The 20,617-nt window shown below is 39.2% G+C and overlaps 1 protein-coding gene across 1 annotated transcript in view; it reads right to left on the reverse strand.

Annotated features, from left to right (window-relative positions):
• Positions 1-1,988: 1,988 nt before the first annotated feature.
• Positions 1,989-20,617, reverse strand: part of LOC143281708 (1-phosphatidylinositol 4,5-bisphosphate phosphodiesterase classes I and II-like) — a 99,819-nt gene continuing 81,190 nt past the window's right edge. Inside the window, exons 20-31 of the mRNA XM_076586970.1 lie at positions 20,045-20,144; positions 19,305-19,409; positions 18,338-18,441; positions 12,834-13,086; positions 11,455-11,499; positions 9,004-9,087; positions 8,406-8,521; positions 7,560-7,757; positions 5,279-5,550; positions 4,796-4,853; positions 3,863-3,949; positions 1,989-2,721 (exon numbers count right to left, since the gene is read on the reverse strand). Coding sequence (XP_076443085.1) covers positions 2,359-2,721; positions 3,863-3,949; positions 4,796-4,853; positions 5,279-5,550; positions 7,560-7,757; positions 8,406-8,521; positions 9,004-9,087; positions 11,455-11,499; positions 12,834-13,086; positions 18,338-18,441; positions 19,305-19,409; positions 20,045-20,144 — 1,785 coding nt within the window. The 3' untranslated portion in view covers positions 1,989-2,358. The remainder of the gene's footprint in view (positions 2,722-3,862; positions 3,950-4,795; positions 4,854-5,278; positions 5,551-7,559; positions 7,758-8,405; positions 8,522-9,003; positions 9,088-11,454; positions 11,500-12,833; positions 13,087-18,337; positions 18,442-19,304; positions 19,410-20,044; positions 20,145-20,617) is intronic.

The raw sequence follows: 20,617 nt of genomic DNA on the forward strand, positions 1-20,617 counted from the left end.
CACTGCAATTGAATAATGCCAGAATCAACGTTAGACATTGCAAGTTCACCACAACATGGTTTCTGTTTTCATGATTAAAAAAAAAAAAAAAAAAAAAAGTAACCAAGACAAACTTTTCCCAAACTAAAAAAAAAAAAAGGAGTTAGTGATACCATTAGATTCTGGCCTGCTTCAGTAACTTCAGTATGATAGTCAGTCATTGACCGACTATGACCACCGAACAGCAGAGAGTCAATGCTGTCCGACTATCTGGCTATAATTTGATCTATGGATAGTCTTGCCCATTCCCCCGGTCACTCAGCCAGAGGATTTTGGACAGTCGGCATTGATGGTTCCAAAGCTAGCTACCCTAAGGCTGCACAGACAAAGCCGTGCACTATCCCAGTTTGAGTCTGTCCTCAAAAGGTTAAAGTAAATGACGTTCCCATTCAATGAAAACCATGAGTAACTACAATGGCATTATAGTTTCATTCACATATTAGCGGATCAGCAATTAGCCTAAAGATCAACCCCACTCTCAGAAAAACGTGTCCTTTTGATCTGTAAAGATACATGCACCTGCACAAAGCAGCATAGCAGGCAAGATATTTGAGAGCACAGAAACGATCTTTGGTGGCAAAGACATACTGTGAACACTGTGCAGGTTTAACAAATGAACAAACGGTTAAACTCACAGGTGCTCCATAAAGTGACAGGGTGACCAGAAGACGTAAAGGCAATGCCGCTACATTATATCACATACTAAAGTGGCTATACCTTTTCAACGAATTTACACTGTTTGCAAAGGTTGGTAAGCATTTTTTTTTCATTCAATTTCTTGTTAATACATCTTCACGTTCTACACTGTCAGTCAATAACCAGAAATATAGAATTGCATATCTGGAAAGGTTTATCATTGATTTCATCATTATACAAACAAAAAAAACTCACAACCATTCAAAACCGTAACCCTCACATTCGCCATCAGTCGTGCTGCAAGCATCACTCGCACGACTGTACAATCATACTTTTTTTTTTCTTTTTAAAACAGTCAAAAATTGTTTTGTTTTTTTACACAGAGTTCAGATTCCACGAGCGATCATACACACTCAGGCTGCCAGGACTCCTGCCTGCCACCTTCATCGTGATCTTCTTCGTCCAGAGTGTCCTGCTTGCAACCCTTGGGCGGACTGTGACAAGAGGTGATGTGGCCCGGCAGGGGACGTATCCGTGTCCATTCTCCACAGTCCCGATTCTCCACTGCCGTTCTCCACCACGTCCTTTTCGTAGTCCATGGCGACAGTGTATGTCAGCATTGTTGTCCCTGTTCCCTTCATACGGCTCCAGTCCTCACCACGGCATCAAGTGTCCTCGCCCCTGCACTTCTGGGCACACTCCTCTGAGTTATGTCGGCATGTCCTGGCCACACAGGAGGATGAAACAAAAAACTCACAAAAAACTTTAAAAAATAACAAACAAAGTCACTTAAGAATGGGAACATGTGTGTGGATGGTAGGGGGGAGGGTGGTTCTAGGGTTAGGTGCCTTGAGGGGTTGAGGCTGACAAAACACATAAGTGTAATAATTGTTATATAAATGTGAAGAGGTTCGAAAGTGCATTGAAAAGATCATTAAAGTGGTCAAATACATAAAACCATACCCTTCGAAAAAAAACCAAAACTACAATGTATTATGTCAGAGTTGCACATAGCGAAGTATACATTGCCTTATTACTATAACATAAGTAATTTTCCTATGTTTGATATATTAGACATAGGAAAATCCTGAACCAAACATAGCACACTGCAAGATCGCCATGAAGCCAGGCTTGTCAGCTACATGGAAACATCTTGACACCAAACAACAGTCACACTGCAAAGTTCGCTAACATGAAAGCCACCACAGTCAGCCTGCAGCATAAACCAATGCAGTCTCACAACTAATAAGGGCCCAAATCTATGACGATAAAAGGCAATTGACCTGTCCATATTCACATTATACCTAAAAAGTGGGTATATCTTCTCAGACGAATTTACAACTGTGTGTGCAAAGTTGGTAAGGCTTTTTTTTTTTCATAACATTTTTCTTGTTTATACATCTTCATCTTCTGACACGTGTCAGTCAATAAGCCAGTAATTAAGTGTGCATATCTGGAAAGGTTATCATTATTATTATCTTTATAAAAACCAAAAAACAACTCACAACCATTCAACACCGGTAGATCTCCTCACATTCTGCCATCAGTCGTGCTGACAAGCATCACTCGCACTGACTGTACAATCACATATCTTTTTTTTTCTTTTTTTAAAACAGTCATCAAAATTTGTTTTGTTTTTTTATCACAAGAGTTCAGGATTCCACGGAGCGATGCCATACACACTCAGTGATCTGCCAGGACTTCCTGGCTGCCAGCCTTCTCATCGTTATCCTTCTTCTCGTCACCAGAGTTGTCCTGCTTGGCGCCCTCTTTGGCGGGACTGTTGACGATGATGGTGGTGATGTGGGGCCCTCTGGCAGGGGACGAGTTGTCCGTTGGTCCATTCTCCACAGGTCCGTTCTCCACTGGTCCGTTCTCCACCACCGGTCCATTTTCTGTAGGTCCGTTGGCGACGGTGGTGTTGTCAGCATTGTTGTCCTCTGGTTCCTCCTCTTCGTCCGGCTTCAGTTCCTTCACCACGGCATCAAAGGTGTCCTGCGCCTTCTGGCACTTCTGGTCACACTCCTCCTGGTAGTTGGTCAGGCTCTGCACGGGGCACACAGCAAGGGGACGGATGAAAACAAAATAACATCACAAAAATACTATAAAAAAAATAACAAAACAAAACGTCAACTTAAGGGAATGGGTGAAACAGTGTGTGTGGGTGGGGTGAGGGGGGGGGGGGGGTGGTGGTGGTGGTTAGGGATGGTTGGAGGGTGGTGTGTGAGGGCTGAAAACAAATAAGTGTAGTAATTGTTGATATAAAATGTAGAAAAGGTTCTGAAAGATGCATTTGAAAGATGCATTGAAGGTGGTCAAATACACATAAAACCATACCCTCTCAAACAAACAAAACCACACACACAACTGTAATGTCAGAGTTGCACAAGCGATGTCACCATTTGCTTAGTTTACTATAACAGTAAGTATTTTCCTATGTTTATGGATATAGTGTAGACATAGGGAAAATCCTGACACCAAACAAAGTCAGCACTGCAAAGATCGCTCATGAAAGCCAGGCTTTGTCAGCTACATAGGGAACATTTGGACACCAAACAAATTCAGCACTGCAAAGATCGCTCATGAAAGCCAGGCTTGGTCAGCTACATAGGGAAAATCTTGACACCAAACAAAGTCAGCACTGCAAAGATCACTCATGAAAGCCAGCCTCAGTCAGCTGCCTGCAGCATAAACATTGCCTTTCACAACTCATAATGGGCCCAAAATCTATGACGGGAAATAGAAGGCAGAGTTAGAACCATTGCATATTTCTAAGTTAAAGGTTAATGATCCCTTAGCCTTTTATGGCCACTGGTGCAGTGAATTAATATCCAGTGTCTAGGGCTCTGCACAGGAAAGCGGGGCCTAACCCCTCTTGTTCTGCCATTTTAACTTTCCCCAACCAAAGAACCCATTCACAGCTGGGTGGAGTGAGGGTCTTTCCCAAGGACATAACACAATGTTGAAACGGGGCCTCAAACCCTGATCACTGGTGACCACTGGATCCAACATCTGATCCATTCTGCCACAAACACAAAAACGGCACAATGCGATGATGATGGGGGGGAAAAAAAAAAGAGGCAAAGCAAGAACCAATGCACATATGAAGGTATGAAGGTAGCACACACAGAGAAATATTCCAGGCTGGTTTTTATAATAGATAACAAAAAATGACCCAAACACCCACCTCGTCTCTTTCTTTCTCCGCTGCCTTTTGTATTTCCTGCAGTTTGGTTGTCAGGTCGTCCATGCGTTTCGCCAACAGGTCATCCACCTGAACATCACAAAACACAACCATTGTCACCTTCTCTGAAATAGTCCTTATGGTCACTTTCTTTGGTGTGCATTTGTGCGTGCGTGCATGCATGCGTGCGCATGTGTGCGTGCATGCGTGTGTCCATAGTATGCACTGGCATCTAAGAAACAGCTCGCAACACATATTTATATCTATGTATCTATCTGCATGATGCAAAGAAAAGCAAAAAAAGAGATCAATTTATCTGATTGGATGACAGCAGTGAACAAAGGGAATGGCAGAAAACTTTCCACCTCAAACATGTGCAGACCTTCTGTAATGGCTTATTTTCCTTTAATATATACACCCGTGCAGAAAATGTTCCACATAATTGTATCAAAGCTCCTGTGATCGAAGTCAGCATTTTGTGGGTATACCAGTATACCAGTTTTTTTTTATATAACAGTTATACCCAAGAAGCTCCCCTCCACACCGCCAAAACAAAAAAACAACAAAGCCTCCAAAGAATATGGCTTTCAAAACAGCAGGCCCAGATACAAGAAATGACATTTATCCAATTGCTGCTAGTTGAAAAAAACATATGGCGATGCAAGCGCAACCTGGCTTTCCCCATGTTTAACCCCTTGACAGCTAAACCTTGGTGAAATGAGTGTGGCTTGAGACTGAGGTGCAGTTTCAACTTTTTCGCTTTTTCTGTATTAACTGATTTTGCCGAACAAAACCAATGCATTCCAAACAGGGAAAGTTCAAATGAAGAATGGTGACAGACATCCTGACCTGCAATCTCAGTCTAATGTTAGTGAGGTGACATCGCTTTACTGACGAACATACTCATCAGCAACAGCCAAGGGTAATTCTTCTTACCCTTTGAATTTCAGACACAACAGCCTGGACGTGTTTTTGCTGGGCCTCACGCTTGATTCTGGAAAACAGGTATGGGCATAATTTTAACACACTTTATAAAGTTTGCCTTGCATATGATTCTGAAATTTTGAATACATTTTGAATGAAATAATTGACTTGAAAAATTAATTTATGTATATTTAGTTTCTGGTTTTCTACTTGAAGCCATAAAATATAAATATACCTCAGACTTTGAAAAAACACAGTATGTCCCCTCACTCCCCACCCAAAAAGAAAAAAAAAAAACATGTCAAGATGGAGTTCTCACGTTTTATAATCAATCAAATCACCATGCTAATAATCATGGATAGATGTATCAGTACAGACATAAGTTACCAACAGACAGACACAGTGCTGGAACAGAGAAACGAGCTGACTGTGCCCCGACATCCCCAGCACACCATTCTCAAGACAAGAAACGTCACAACCATCTGCCCCACCCACCTGGCCAGCTCCTGCTTGTCCTTGTGTTTCTTGGCCAGCTGCTTCATGTGGTCCCTGATCTGGGGGTCCATGGCCTTCTTCAGATGGACCACGTCCCGGTCGTGGATGTCCTGCAAGGACTTCTTGTGGGTGCTATGGTTGGTGCCCAACACTTCAAACAGGGCGTCGTAGACAGCTGTGTGGTGGCGCTTCAGCACCTCCGCCTCCGCCTGGAAGTGCTCGCAGTCCATCCTCCGCAGGGTGTCCGCGTGCCTGTACCGCATGTCGTGCAGCTGGGGAATGGACAACAGCAGAGGGTTGTGTTATTATTGTTATCATTATTACTATTACTACCACTATTATTATCAATGTTGTTGTTGTTAGTATTGTTAAGCCTTTCAGCCCTTTAAGGTTGTCTGCCTGTGCAGCCTTCCCAGCCTGGAATGTTTTCGCCTGGCTGCATCAACGGGAAGGAGTGCTTCACTTCTGGCATAAATTTATAGCAGCCACTCAACCAATAGCTACCAAACTTTACATTATGACTGAAATGTAATTTTGACACAAATTGCTGAAGTCTCAAGACAAAGGATCTTAAGACAAAGGATGTAATAGTATACTTGTAACTTTAAATCAAAAACAGAAATAGTAAAATGTCAGCTTCTGTCGATGTTGAGAGTTGTGGGCCATCTACTTGATTGTCTACACTGGTTGTTAATTTCATCTCCTTCACTTTTCCATAATTTATCGAAAGAATTATAAGACAAATCATCATTATCTAGGTTGAATTCGCTGCAAGAGTTCATCATAATTTCATTGAGATCTAAACTGCACAGTAAGCCTTTGACGTTTTACCGTATCAATGCAGAAAAACTGGATAAAAAACTTACTATTCTTTCGATTTTTGGAGCGAAACTTTGTGTGCCAGTGAGGAAGGAAGTTAAGTTGGAGTTACTTCCCTTACATAGCAGTTTAATGCAAAATAATGAGCTGATGAACCTGTTTAAATAAACAGGTTTCTTCGCCTGCCTGTCAGGCGGGCTCAGGCGGAGAATGGCGATCAACAGTGCACGCCTCTCAGGCAGGCGCAGGGTTGAATGAGTTAATACTACTACAACTTATACTATCGTTATTATCATCATCATTATCACTATTATCATGACTATAACTGTTGTTGTCAACAGCCCAGCCAAACACATCCACCATATGGGTGAGAACAAAAAAAGATACCAATTTTTCTAGTCTCCACTCTCATGCCCCCTACTCCCAGATTATAATCTTAACCAGGTACTTCATATATATATGTGCAGTATATCAAAACTGATTATTCAAAAATCTAAAAGTCTATAGTAAGCACCTTACTGAGAACTGTTCAGCAGCTGTAAAAACAAAACGAATGTATACCTTCAATAGAGACAACAGATGTTGTTTTGTAAAATATGTATTTTAAGAAACCCTACTTCAGAATAAGGAACACTACTATAAATTTATTAACAAACCATTTCAGAACAACACTCCTATGAATCTATTAAGAAACACAATTTCAGAATAAGAAACACTGAAATAATTTTATCATTATCCATTCTTAATGGTGGGTTCAGCACTAAAAGCACAGCATTCCAGCATGCAGTAATAGGCATCTGTTCTAAACAAACACGCACACTCAGAAACGTTGTTTCAAAACAGGAAACCCTGACACAAACTAATCAATACACATTCTGATATCGCATGTGCAATACTTAAAACATAATGTTAAACAAATAATGAACAAATATGCAAATGTCCACTTTTGCAATTGAACATGAACGAAATGAAAACTAAGCCACCATGCATCTTCTGGGGTTCTGGGGAAAACACAGCCATTAAGGAAATCAGCCCTATCATGTACAATCTTGCTGCTTGTCTGTCTACGTGTCTGTCAGTCTGTTATCTATCGTATTTTATTTTTAATGTGTGTGTGCCTTTTTTCTTTATAAACATCCTTCAAGTTCTTGTTGTTGTTGTAAAATGATGACATATTTAATGGAATAAAAATGTTAAAAAAAGCCCCTTCAACATGCTCATTATCACACACAGACTAACACACACACACACACACACCCACAACAACCCCAACAACAAACACACACACACACACCACACACACACACAGAGTTACACATACATGATAGGGTGTATACACACGTACACCAACTGTGTCAGACCTGCTAGTGCCTGAACCTCACAACACACAACATGCACCCTCCCACCCACACACACAACTCCCACTGACACAACACCCACACCCACCCATGTCCATGCCTACCTCCTGGGCCTGGGCCTGAAGCAGGGTCTCCATCTCTCCCTTGAAGACCTGTTTCTTGTCCTCGGTGTTGTCGCCGCACTTGGCCATCTTCTTGAGGGTCTTGGTGTGGGCCTTCTCCAGGGACATGCGGGCCTTGGTCTGCGAAACAATCAGCTTGTCCACCTGCCCCTGCTGCTGGTGGTCCGTCACGTCCCGGGACTGGGGACAAACACACACACACACACACCACACAGAGGCACATACACAAACAATCATCATCATCACACACACACATGCACTCATCACACACACACACACACACACTCACAATCATCACACACACACACACACACACACACACACACACACACACAGAAGAGGGCTGAGTTTTTGTTTGGTATCATGGCAAACAGGTTTGCTGATTGAAAAGGGAGATTATTGAATCATGACAATAAGAATAAGAATAATAACAATGCAAACTGAAGCTCTCTCTCTCTCACACAAACACACATACACATAAACACTCATCACACACACACACACACACATACACACAGACACAGGCATACACACACATGTGCGCGTGCGCGCGCACACACACATGCACTCACTCACACACACACACACACACAGAGTCAGCAGAGGTTTAGCTTTTGTTTGTTCATGGCAAAGTGGTTAGGAGTTTCAAGAGGAAGATTAAAATGAATAATGATAACAATAATAATGATGATAATGATACTATTACTACTATCAACAAAAACAACAACAACAACGATGATGATGATAATAATTATCATAATAATCATAACAATAATCATGCAGACTGAAGCTCATATACTTCCCAGAAGAAAAGGGGGAATCACCCACCTTGTCAAATTTGCGACGCATGTTGTCCAGCTCTTTGTCTCTCTTTGCGACCACTTTCATGTAGGGTTTGCTGGTTTTTAGCTCATCCAAAGGTGTTGGGGTCAATATATCTGCATCTGTACAAATCCAAGAAAACACCCCAAACAAGATGATGATGATAATCTCAAACAAACTGCATGGTTCTATGTATTACCGTAGACCTTGATTCAGTACCATCATGTGAGGACATGCTCAAATTATCATATGATCAAGCACAATGAGAAATGTATGCAGGTATAATAATAGAGGTACGAACTGATGGAGTGATGCCGTTGCTGCCAAAAATTTAAAAAGGCAAAAGGCTGAAATATCAGTCAGAATCATATCAGAAGTCAAAATTAAGTAGACAAAAGTATTTGGTGATTTCTCTGGCCTTAAAATGGCCGAAAGATAGCAACAGCCTATGCACACAGAAAAAAAGAGAAGTGAGAAAGTGGAAGGGGGAGACAGAGAAGACAGCTTGAGACAGTGAGTGAGTAAGAAGATAGAGAAAGAGAGAGAGAGAGAGAGAGAGGGACAGGGAGAGAGACAGAGACAGAGACAGAGAACAAAACTTCACCATTCAGCTTGGAGTTTTGTGCAAAGGTTCCAGTTCCATTCTCTCCCAGATATGCTGAAGACGTCATGCGGTTCAAATTTCCACCTGCAATAGTCAATGGACCGTTACACTTTGAATTCAATGAGACAAGCTAGTTGGGGTGACAGTGAAATGGCACAGAACAGACTGACAGGGAGAGAACAATGCTAATAATAAAGATGGTATTGTTATTATCATCTACTATAAATAATGATATACCAGGACGATGGAGGAGGAAAGGCAGGGATCTGTTTTAGAAAAAAGTTAGGTTTCAAGGACAGACTTGAAAGAGATGAGTGCACAGATATGATGGAATGAAAGAGGAGCTCATTCCAAGTGTAAGGTCCAAAGAAAGAGACAGAGTGGTGGAGTGTTTGAATCTGGGAACGCTGAAACAGAGTTGATCTTAAGCTGATCAAAGAAAGTGAGATGGGGTGCAGAGGGGAAGGCAGTCATAGAGATAGACAAAGAGAGAGAGAGGAAGGGAGAGAGAGAAAGAGAGGGAGAGAGAGAGAAAGAGAAAGAAAGAGAGAGAGAGAGAGGAAGGGAGAGAGAGAGAGAGAAAGAGAGAAAGACAGAGAGAATGAGAGACACAGAGAGAGAGAGAGACAGAGAGAGAGTTAAGACTTAAAATTTTATTTCTAAAGGATACAGATTTTAGGCAGACAACACACATTTAAATGCAAAGTAAAAAACATGACATGAGCAGTAATGTAAAGAGAGAGAGACAGAGAGAGAGAGAGAGAGAGAGAGAGAGAGAGAGAGAGAGAGAGAGAGAGAGAGACAGACAGACAGACAGGCAGACAAAGAGACAGAGAAAATGAAAGAAAGAAAAAGACATGAATGTTTTCTTTGTTATGTTTTTATGAGAAATAATGTCACTACTTCTTGGCTATATATAGCTTACAGTTACACACTAGTTTTTATGGAGCCATACACTGATTACATTCAGTACATATAATAAGTATGTGTGTAAATGCAGTTACTTACTTATTATATGTACTCTTTCTCTCTCTCTCTCTTACAATATGTGGTTTCATACATACATCATAAATACATACATAATTATACATGCATGAATACATACATAGTTACATCCACTCTGCCACACACACTGACATAGACACATATGTACACACAAAAATATATATCATACACACACACACACACACACACTTTATTATTGTCTATTTTTTCATTGATGGCTTCATGTAAAAATGCAATTGTTGCTCAATCAATTTACCATCATGAAATAAAATCCTGACTTGACTACACACACACACACAGACACACACACACACATGCGCACAACCATACACACACACACACACACACACATGTATATATATATATATATATATAAACAGCAACTCTAACAAATAACTGTAAATTGCATAAACAATATACTTTTAAATGAAAAACTGCCAATGGCCAGGATATCTGATGGCACACTACAGTATAACTAGCAAGCGGAAACTTTGCTTTGTCTGGCAAAAGGGAAGAGCGACATAACACAGTGAAGAATGCGGCAGAGAAATGCAGAAAGCAATAATAACGCTGAAAAGATATAGTGATCCACAAAGCGCACTTGCATAGATATAAATTAATGTCCTTCACCGCAGCATTCATTATTTCTTCACACAAAAGCACACAGCTTCAATGATTTTAATCACCATCTTCAGTTATCTGTCTCTAGGCATTTCTACAGGAAAAACTCGAACACAAAAAAACAAACACACACACAAAGAAACAACAACAAACAGATTAACAAGAAACAGATAATTCTTATAAAACAAAATTTTAGAACATGAAAGCGTATGTGAAACACAGTAGATGACCAGTAGTTTGATATGATTATAGCAAGTGTTTTCAATTTTGTTTTATCAAGCAGCATTAAGCTAGAAAATACTAAGACGGTCTTCAATGTTCTAGAGACAGAAGATACATAAGCTGTGAAATGTAGTGGCCCTGTACATCATTAATAAATGCGCACAGCATACATGTTTTATCAAGGAATGATAATTATAATCAGGGTCAGATTGGACAAGGATCAACCAAGAACTTTCATTATACCTTCAGCTCAAAGTCTGAATTGCACAACCTTTTCTTTATTCCTTAAAAATGATCAGCACATAACTGTTGATTAATATTTGTTTGAGGGCATTTCAAATCAGCAATAAACAACAAAACATAAATTATATGAAAAAAAGAGACAGAAAGAAATGTGCACTAAATTCAAAATAAATATACTTTTATCCAGCCAATATTCACAAAGAAACACACATTTATTCTCCCATACTTTGCTGAAGTGCGAAGTCAGATTTATTCTTGATTAATCACTTGTTACTGCCCATCAACTTTTGTTTATAGTTGCATAAAAAGTTTTCAAGCAGCATCTCCTTTGTTGTAGCATCTAGTGGTTGATCTACTTACACAACAACAACTGCAGGTTTGCATCTGATACTTTCAGCATTTTCCCTAGACAAATATATATGTCACAAACATGAATATATGTCATCATTTACATTCACAAAGAAAGAAATCAGTTTGAGTTAAATATTCTACATGGACACTCTTGACCACAGCCATGCAACAATTGAAATGAAACAAAAGCAAATACTAGATTAAGTTTATGATGCTGCATGTGTGTGTGTGTGTGTGTGTGTGTGTGTGTGTGTCTGAGTGTGAGTGTGAGTGTGAGTATGTGCATTTGTTGTAATCAAATGTGATATCACTAATATAAACAATCCCTTTAGTTTTCCACCTTAAACAGAAATTGTCCTTAATAGGAGATACATGTAGTTTTATCTAGTGGAGAACAAGTCTGGCCTATGACTGTAAGGACTTAGCTGGAACTGGTGATGCAAAAGACAAAACCCGTCTTTTAATACTAAACAAACAAAAAAAAAAAAAAAAAAAAAAAGAGAAAAACAAAACAAAAAACCTCACAAAAACCCCTTTTATGTAACATCAAAACTAGACTGTGCCAAAGTCCAAAGTACAGAAATCCCCAAACTACATTGCCACAACATCCAGGCAAACGCAGAATACTTGGACAAATTGAAATATGTGATAAATTCTATATGCTAGGAATCCCTTTAGCTAATCAGATGGTATAATAAACTAGTCTAAATTTAAACGTGTGCTGAAAGTCTCAGCATTAAGAATCCCCTAGTTCACCTGACAGTAAGCAAAAAAAAAAACCAAAAAAAAAAAAAAAAAAACCAAAAAAAAAACCTTCACTAGCCAGACAGCACAAGAAAAATAATAATACTGATTTAATTTACACTGCGCCTTTCGATGTTAAACATACTCAACTGTGCTATCATACAATGTACAAACATCCAAACACAAATTTATGTACACACACACACAAAAACATCACAAAACTCATCACAAGTACCACACATAATGTAAGTATAATAATGTCACATTGTGTAAAAGAAAGAATATCTTAAAACTTCATCCATGTAGTGAAACTTTTAATATTCTATCAATGTGGTGTGCTAACGCTTGCATTCTTTTTATCTGCGTACCCTCAAGTAGCTTTTTTTTTTTTAAATAAAGAAACTTCGATTCCACCTGGCTTCTCTCTCAAGGCATGACCATGCGTGCTGGGTTACACTGTTGGTCAGGCAGGCATCTGCTTAGCAGATGCAGTGTAACGTATGTATGGATTTGTCTCAAACGCTGTGACATATCCTTGAGTAAGTAACTGAACGAAATCCTGCTCATTTGCAGAACTTCTATGCATCCTCTGATTCCTCCCCCCACAAAAAAAAGTAACTGAATGAACTGAAGGATTTTCTGACCTGAGCCGGAGCTGCCCTGGCTGTTGACAGAGTGGACGCTGTCCTGCTTGGTCAGCCCCACCTGGTGGGAGGAGCCGGCCCGCTTGATGGAGGCGCGCACTGGCAGCGCCTTGTTCTCCACCGTGGGGCTCATGTCCACCACTGAGCCGCTGCCCCGCGAGATCACCGAGTTCTGCCGCTTCTGCATCTTCTCCCCCATGTCCTTGATGGCTGTGTTGGGCAGGCTGTCCCCGGCCTCATCCTTCTTCTCCTCCTGATCGTCACAGTCATAATGATGGTAATGATATCCTTCTTCCTCACCTTCTGATCATCACAGTTATAATAATGGTAATGATATCCTTCTTTTCCTGATCAACACAGTCATAATGATGGTAATAATATCCTTCTTCTTCTCCTGATCATCACAGTCATAATAATGGTAATGATATCCTTCTTCTCCTGATCATCACAGTCATAATGATGGTAATAATATCCTTCTTCTTCTCCTGATCATCACAGTCATAATAATGGTAATGATACCCTTCTTCTCCTGATTAACACAGTCATAATGATGGTAATAATATCCTTCTTCTTCTCCTGATCGTCACAGTCATAATGATGGTAATAATATCCTTCTTCTTCTGATCGTCACAGTCATAATGATGGTAATGATATCCTTCTTCTCCTGATTAACATAGTCATAATGATGGTAATAATATCCTTCTTCTTCTCCTGATCGTCACAGTCATAATGATGGTAATTATATCCTTCTTCTTCTGATCGTCACAGTCATAGTGATGGTAATGATATCCTTCTTCCTCTCCTTCTGATCATCACGGTCATAGTGATGGTAATGATATCCTTCTTCTTCTCCTGATCATCACAGTCATAATGATGGTAATAATATCCTTCTTCTCCTGATCATCACAGTCATAATAATGGTAATGATATCCTTCTTCTCCTGATCATCACAGTCATAATGATGGTAATAATATCCTTCTTCTTCTCCTGATCATCACAGTCATAATGATGGTAATGATATCCTTCTTCTCCTGATTAACACAGTCATAATGATGGTAATGATATCCTTCTTCTTCTCCTGATCATCACAGTCATAATGATGGTAATGATATACTTTTTCCTCTCCTTCTGATCATCACAGTCTTAATGATGGTAATGATATTCTTCTTCTCCTTGGGATCGTCAGTTATAATGATGGCAATGATTATAATGATAGTGAAAATGATTAAGGTAATAAAAGTACTAATACTTAAAATGACCGGAACAATAATGGTAATGATAGTAATAATAATAATGATGATGATAAAAGTAATAATACTTAAAACAATGATGATAGTGATAATAATAATGATGATGATGAAAAAAGTAATAATGCATAAAATGATAGCAATAATAATAGTAATGATGATGATAGTGATAATATTAATTATGATGATGATAAAAGTAACTATACTTTAAAATGATGGTAATAATAATAGTAATGATGATGATGGTGATAATAATAATGATGATACTACTACTACTAATGATAATAATAATAACAACAAAAATAGCAACAACAACAACAACAAAAACGATGATGGAGATGAAGATACAATTATAAACGTTTATGTAGGTCAGCTAATGACTTATCTTTTTTCATGCTGCAAAGTCAATCTTCCTATTGCTATCAAGGTGGATGACTGATTTCAAAAGTTTACAAAGGTCAAACAATCAAAGATCTTTTTCATGTTGGATATTCCACCCTTATAATCATATAATCACTTCTGTCAGCATGAATGCAGGATTCTATGCTCATGAAGATGAAACAATACCAATTATCATTTTTTCTCCCATTGAAACATTTCAGTTACATTCTGAGGTAGCTACACAATATCAGACATGAAGAGAGTATAATTTCTACACTTGTGTTGAATGACTGATGTATGAAATAACAGAGTGGTGGAAAAAGCAAACTGACATATCATCCAAAAAGTACATTCTGTCTCTTGTTTTTCCATACTCATGCTCTGAATGGTTTTATTCAACATAATAAGATAACATCACAACCATTTTTATGCTGTATACATTACACATTTCATTTTGACATTCATACCATATATACATTCTTTAAACCACACATTCTCTCCCACACCTCTCTCTCACACATGTGTGCATGCACACCCCCCCCCCCCCCCCCCCCACACACACACACACCTAGACGCACACACAACACACATTCAAAACCTGTTATGATTAAGAATTTCAGTCACTTTTTATAGGTAAAGTTTACTCTATACTAACTGTCATGTCAACTACAAAGAAACATTACAAGATTACACAAACTCAAATTGAAATGAAATGTTGGGAAATGCTCACACACACAAAAAAACACCTACAAACACATGTATTCATGTGCAAACATATACACTCTCAACATAAAAAGCCATAAAACTCATTCTCAGAAACTTATCTCTTTTTGTGAGTGAGTATGAATATTTATATATTTCAGTCTCATAAAACATGTGTTATGATTGTATGAATACCATGTATAGGTTCAGTCTCATAAAATTACATTTCTTCTTTGTTACAGATTCAATATTTTGAAACATTCACATTTAATGAATTACTGTTTTTACAACTTCTTATTCACGCTTGATTCTTATAACTCTGATGATAATTTGTATTTCATAAACAAGAGATAAAATGTTTACCTACACTTACAAAGTGAAAACTGCTCAAGATTCGATCTTGCCTTTAAACTCTTCTGATTCAAAGAATATGAATTTGCTAAAATCATAAAACACTTCAAAAATGCACCTCAAAAGCTGTTGCCAAACATGCTTAGTGTCAATAATGAATTTCTGTCGAAGCTTTCAAACAAGCATGCACAACAATCATGCAAATGCATATTTACCAAAAAAATAAAAATAAAACAAAAATAAAACAAAACACAAGCATAAGGCAAAACGTGACCACACTTTCAAAACAACTGAGGCAACACACTGACATGATCTACATCACTGTTATCATGAAGGCTTAAAATTGTAAAGCTCAAATGTCCATTTTCTGTTGAATTAATCAATTTGATTTCAGCAAGCTTTGCCTGGTTCACTGTGGACACTCAGCTTTGCTCTAAGACAGCCAAGCAGCATGTGACTTGGAGGTTTTCTCTGTGTTTGTATTTGGAATAATCAAACTTGTTTCAATCAGAACAGCACTGAACTGTCAATAAAACAGTGGTCAATGTGAACATTTTTTGATAAAGATGTGAAAGCTGTAACCTAATTCCACTCTATTTTATGACTGAAACAGGGTGAACAGATGGAAGTGGACCTCTAAAGATGCAGGGTGCAGAGTTCAAATGAAAAAAACAACAACAAAAAATACTGTCACGTGCTATGCATCTAAATGATTTAACAACTGACCACAATGTATGTGATTCTCTCCCTCCCTCTCACCCCCCTCCTCCAACCTCCTACTCTTTTCCCACAAATAACCAAGCAAAAAAAACAAAACTAGGCTAAATGAATCCATCAAAGACAACAGAGGGGTACAAAAATGAAGTTCTACCTCACTATGATAACCTAGAATGATGATTATGGCACACTTTATGTATTACCCCAATTCAGAACTGCATCAGAGGGCTGACAGATGCTGCCATGAGGGGCAGAGGGCTGGGCAAGGGAAGACCATCCATGGTGCATTAGATCCCAGCTATCATTGATTTCACAGCTTTTCCATTCTCTTTCCCATATGAAATAGGTTCTTTAACTCACTCAGTATGGCCAGTCCTCTCTTCTCCTCTACACAGACCCCTCGGATGTCCAGTGGGTGTCTGAATGACCCAACCTTTAGCTTCCGTCGTCAGAACTGTGGTATTCTTGGTCAACATTCACCTCTTCAGTATAAGAGTGTTCCGCTTGCAATATTTTGATGATGGTAATTGGGCTGAAACGCTGTTAACGTCGTCTCTTTCGCCATTCGTATGGAGAGAGTTAACCCATCCCTTATTTATGACACTTGATCCTGGACACCCTCAGAACCTTATCCAAATCATGACCATGGTATGCCTGTACCCAGTGTTTTATCAGAATGTCAACTTACAACCCCCAACCCCCAGCCCTCTGTGGTAATAACATTTTCTGTTACATAATGTGTTTGATCAACTATCTTAAAATGGACACCTTCTAATATAAAACAAAGAGAGCTTAGATACATTGATAGAGGAAGAGAGAGAGAGAGGGGGTATGAGAGGACAAAAGAGAGTGAAAATGATCAAACATTCAATGTTAACAAAAACAATAACAACAGAAAAGGCTTCAAAACATAACATACAATATACACATATAAGCATCTACAAGATCAATGTTCACACAATATTTACAGGCACACACACACATCATGATGAGGTTTACAACAAGATGTTCTCAGTCCCCACTTACATCCACCTCCTCCTCCACCTCCACTGGAGGAAGCTGATCAAACAGTGTACACGCATTAAACAAAACACCAAATACACTGAATTAAACAGGGGGAAAAAAAGACACCTGAAATCTACTAGAAGATTCAATTAAAAATGAAACATTCAAATGTGATTTTGTAAACAAAAGCAGAAAAAAGATCTAGAAGGCAAATGGTGGTGGGAATAAATCTGGCAATCAGCAACAAAATGATTCATTGTGCATTTTAAAAATGAAAGCCAAAGAAAAAAAAACACACAAAAAAAAAACAAACCGTAATGGAAATTCAAGTAAACACACAAAAAATTACCTGACTGGAACAGGGATTTTCAACATGATGTTAACAACAACAAAAAGGAGAGAGATAAAAGAAAAATGACAACTTCAAAACAGCACACACAAACTGTATACATGTATTTATCAAAGTACAAATTGTATATATGCATCTATCAAAGTACATTGTGGTACAAGACAAATGAGCACTGAGGGAAAACAAATGCAAACAATCAAATAAACTTTTATCTTGGAACTGACTCAAAACACAAGTTTATCATAAAATCAATTAACTAACTGAATAAACAGATAAACAAAACCTGTAGTAAAAAAAAAAAAAAAGGTGGGGGAAGGGGAGGAGGGGGGCAGAACACACAAAAGACAAAGGTCATGCATGAATCAAAACATTCAAATTAAAACACACACACAGCCTCTTGATTTACAAAACCTGAAAATCAAGCTTTCAAGACCTCATATTTCTGCTTCAATCTACACAATCTAAGAAACAATCAATCTTTACAGCAAAAATGAAAACATAATTCTTTGAGACAAAAGAGAAACAGACTGAAGAAGTCAGGCAGAGGTCACAGCCCCATATGAACAAGGGGCGAGACACAGAGACAGAGAGACAGACAGAGACAGAGACAAAGAAAGGCAGATGGTGGGGGTAAAAACATACACCAAGGAACATGTTTCTGAACTGACAAAGCAGAATCTCTGTAGAAATAGCAACAGGGGCAGATCTATCACACACAGCACACAGTGCATCCACATGATGACTTCACTCACCTCAGCCTCAGCCTCAAAGTCCTCAGTGAGAACCTCCAGCTGCTGGGCATGCTTGTCCAGCTGGGAAATGTAGGCGATGGGGTTCAGCAAAGCGTCCGCAAAGCCTGTGGACACACACACACACATACATAAATGCGTATGCGCGGGCACACACAAATACACACACACACACACACAAGTGCGTGTGCACACAGACACGCATACACACACACACACCTCACAAACACACACACATATACACATACATACACACACCTCACAAACACACACACATACACGCACACACACATACATACATACACACACACCTCACAAAAATACACACACACACCTCACAAACACACACACACTTACACACACCACACAGACACAGATAGAAGACTATCAGCTCTCTGCATGAACAGGTGAAGACAAACTAGAATTCTATTCACAGCAATGAGAAAAAAAAGGTTAAAGATCTCTTAGCCTTCTCAACCATAGAGCAGTGAATTCACATCCATTGTGTCTGGTGTCTGGAACAGTGAGGAAGGGCCCGATCATTAGTCATTCTGATGAGAAGATAAGGCAAGGTCCCGTGTGCAGCACGCACTTAGCACACGTAAATTAACTCACGGCAACAAAAGCGTTGTCCCTGGCAAAATTATGTAGAAAAATCCACTTCGATAGGAAAACAAATAAAATAGCAGGCAGGAAAAAAATATTTAAAAAATGGGTGGCGCTCTCAATGGGTGGCTCTCTGGGGAGAGCAGCCCAAACGTCACACAGAGAAATCTGTTGTGACAAAAAAAAAAAAGAGGAGTAATACAATAATACAATGCAATTCCCCTCCTTGTAAACAGAGCAGTTTCAGAACAAGTAACACACAGTAGAATTATCATCAGCAGTATCTCCATGTCTGACAATAAATAACCTTCGGGAACTGCCACATGTACACACACTGAAGCAAACCCACAACCATGTATCTCACCAGCGAGTGCATCAGGAATGTAATCGTTGATCAGGATGTGAACAAAGATGGCCTGCAATGGCAGCGTCTGGTTGCACTCGTTGCGCAAGGGGATGTGACGAAACCCTGGTCCAATTATGATCATGTTCATTAAAGAAAACAGAAAGGTCAGGGAATGAAACTGAGCAACCTCAAAGTATAATAAAACACATGTACTAAAACAACAACAACAAAAAACAATAATAAAAAAAACCTGCTACATACTTTCTACCAAGGAATCATTAATTTCTTTAGGAAAAGAGGAGACCATGTGATTGGAATCTATTGTGATCCAGCACACTGAGCATAGAAAATAATTATTGAATCAAGTAAAGGGAAATGTACAAAAACAAAAACAGGAAATATAGTGTATACATGTCTACTGACAGGTATATGCAAATGTGTTTCTGAAAAAGACTAATGGGGGAAGGGAAGGAGAGATAGAGAGAGAGTGAGAGAGAGAGAGAGAGTGAATGGTTTAATAACTGGGCCTGCGGTCCTTATCAATAGGGTATTGGAACAAACATATTTTGCAAACTCACAATCTGAGAAACAGACACAGAGACAGAGAGAGACACAGACAAACTGAGAGAGAAAGAGAAGTAGAAGTGTGGTTGGGGAGGGAGGGTGGAACTTTCTCAGGCTGACAGGGAGAGAAAGCAGCACAGACCTGCCTACAAAACAAACCGGTCTTTCAACAAACCAAAGGCCCATCCCCCCACCTGGTCTCAAGCCTTCCACAGGCATGATGCGATGACCAATCAGCTTGCCCGCCTCTTCATACACGCTGAGGCGCAGGATGGCCAAGTTGGGCAGTACCACCTGTACATGCATGCAAGGGTAACAGTTAATGGTCAAAAATCCCATAGCAGTTTACGGCCATCTGGGAAGTTAATTCATATCCACTGTGATAATACGAAGTATGTAAGACAGCAAGAGAAAACTTCTTATCAAGGAAAGTGAGATTTCTATCCCATGTGTATGTGCACCTGTTTCGACTTCATGTCCACATTGCTTACCTATTTCACACAGAGAAATCTGTTTGACAAAAAGTACTTCACACACTATGTGGACATGTGTGGATGTGCTTGTGAGCATGTGTGTGTGTTTGTGTGTATGCGTGTGCATGTGTGTGTGTGTGTCTGTGTGCATATCTGTGTCTATGTGTGTATGTGTGATCTGTCTTTGAATTAAAAAACTATATCAATCAAACTGTTGATGCACTGGAAGTCTCATCCAAATATTACTTACTAAGAAAAGTGAAGAAACAAAACAAATGTTTTACAGAGGAAATC

This window comes from Babylonia areolata, chromosome 4 (assembly GCF_041734735.1).
Source record: "Babylonia areolata isolate BAREFJ2019XMU chromosome 4, ASM4173473v1, whole genome shotgun sequence".
Classification (NCBI taxonomy): Eukaryota; Metazoa; Mollusca; class Gastropoda; order Neogastropoda; family Buccinidae; genus Babylonia; species Babylonia areolata.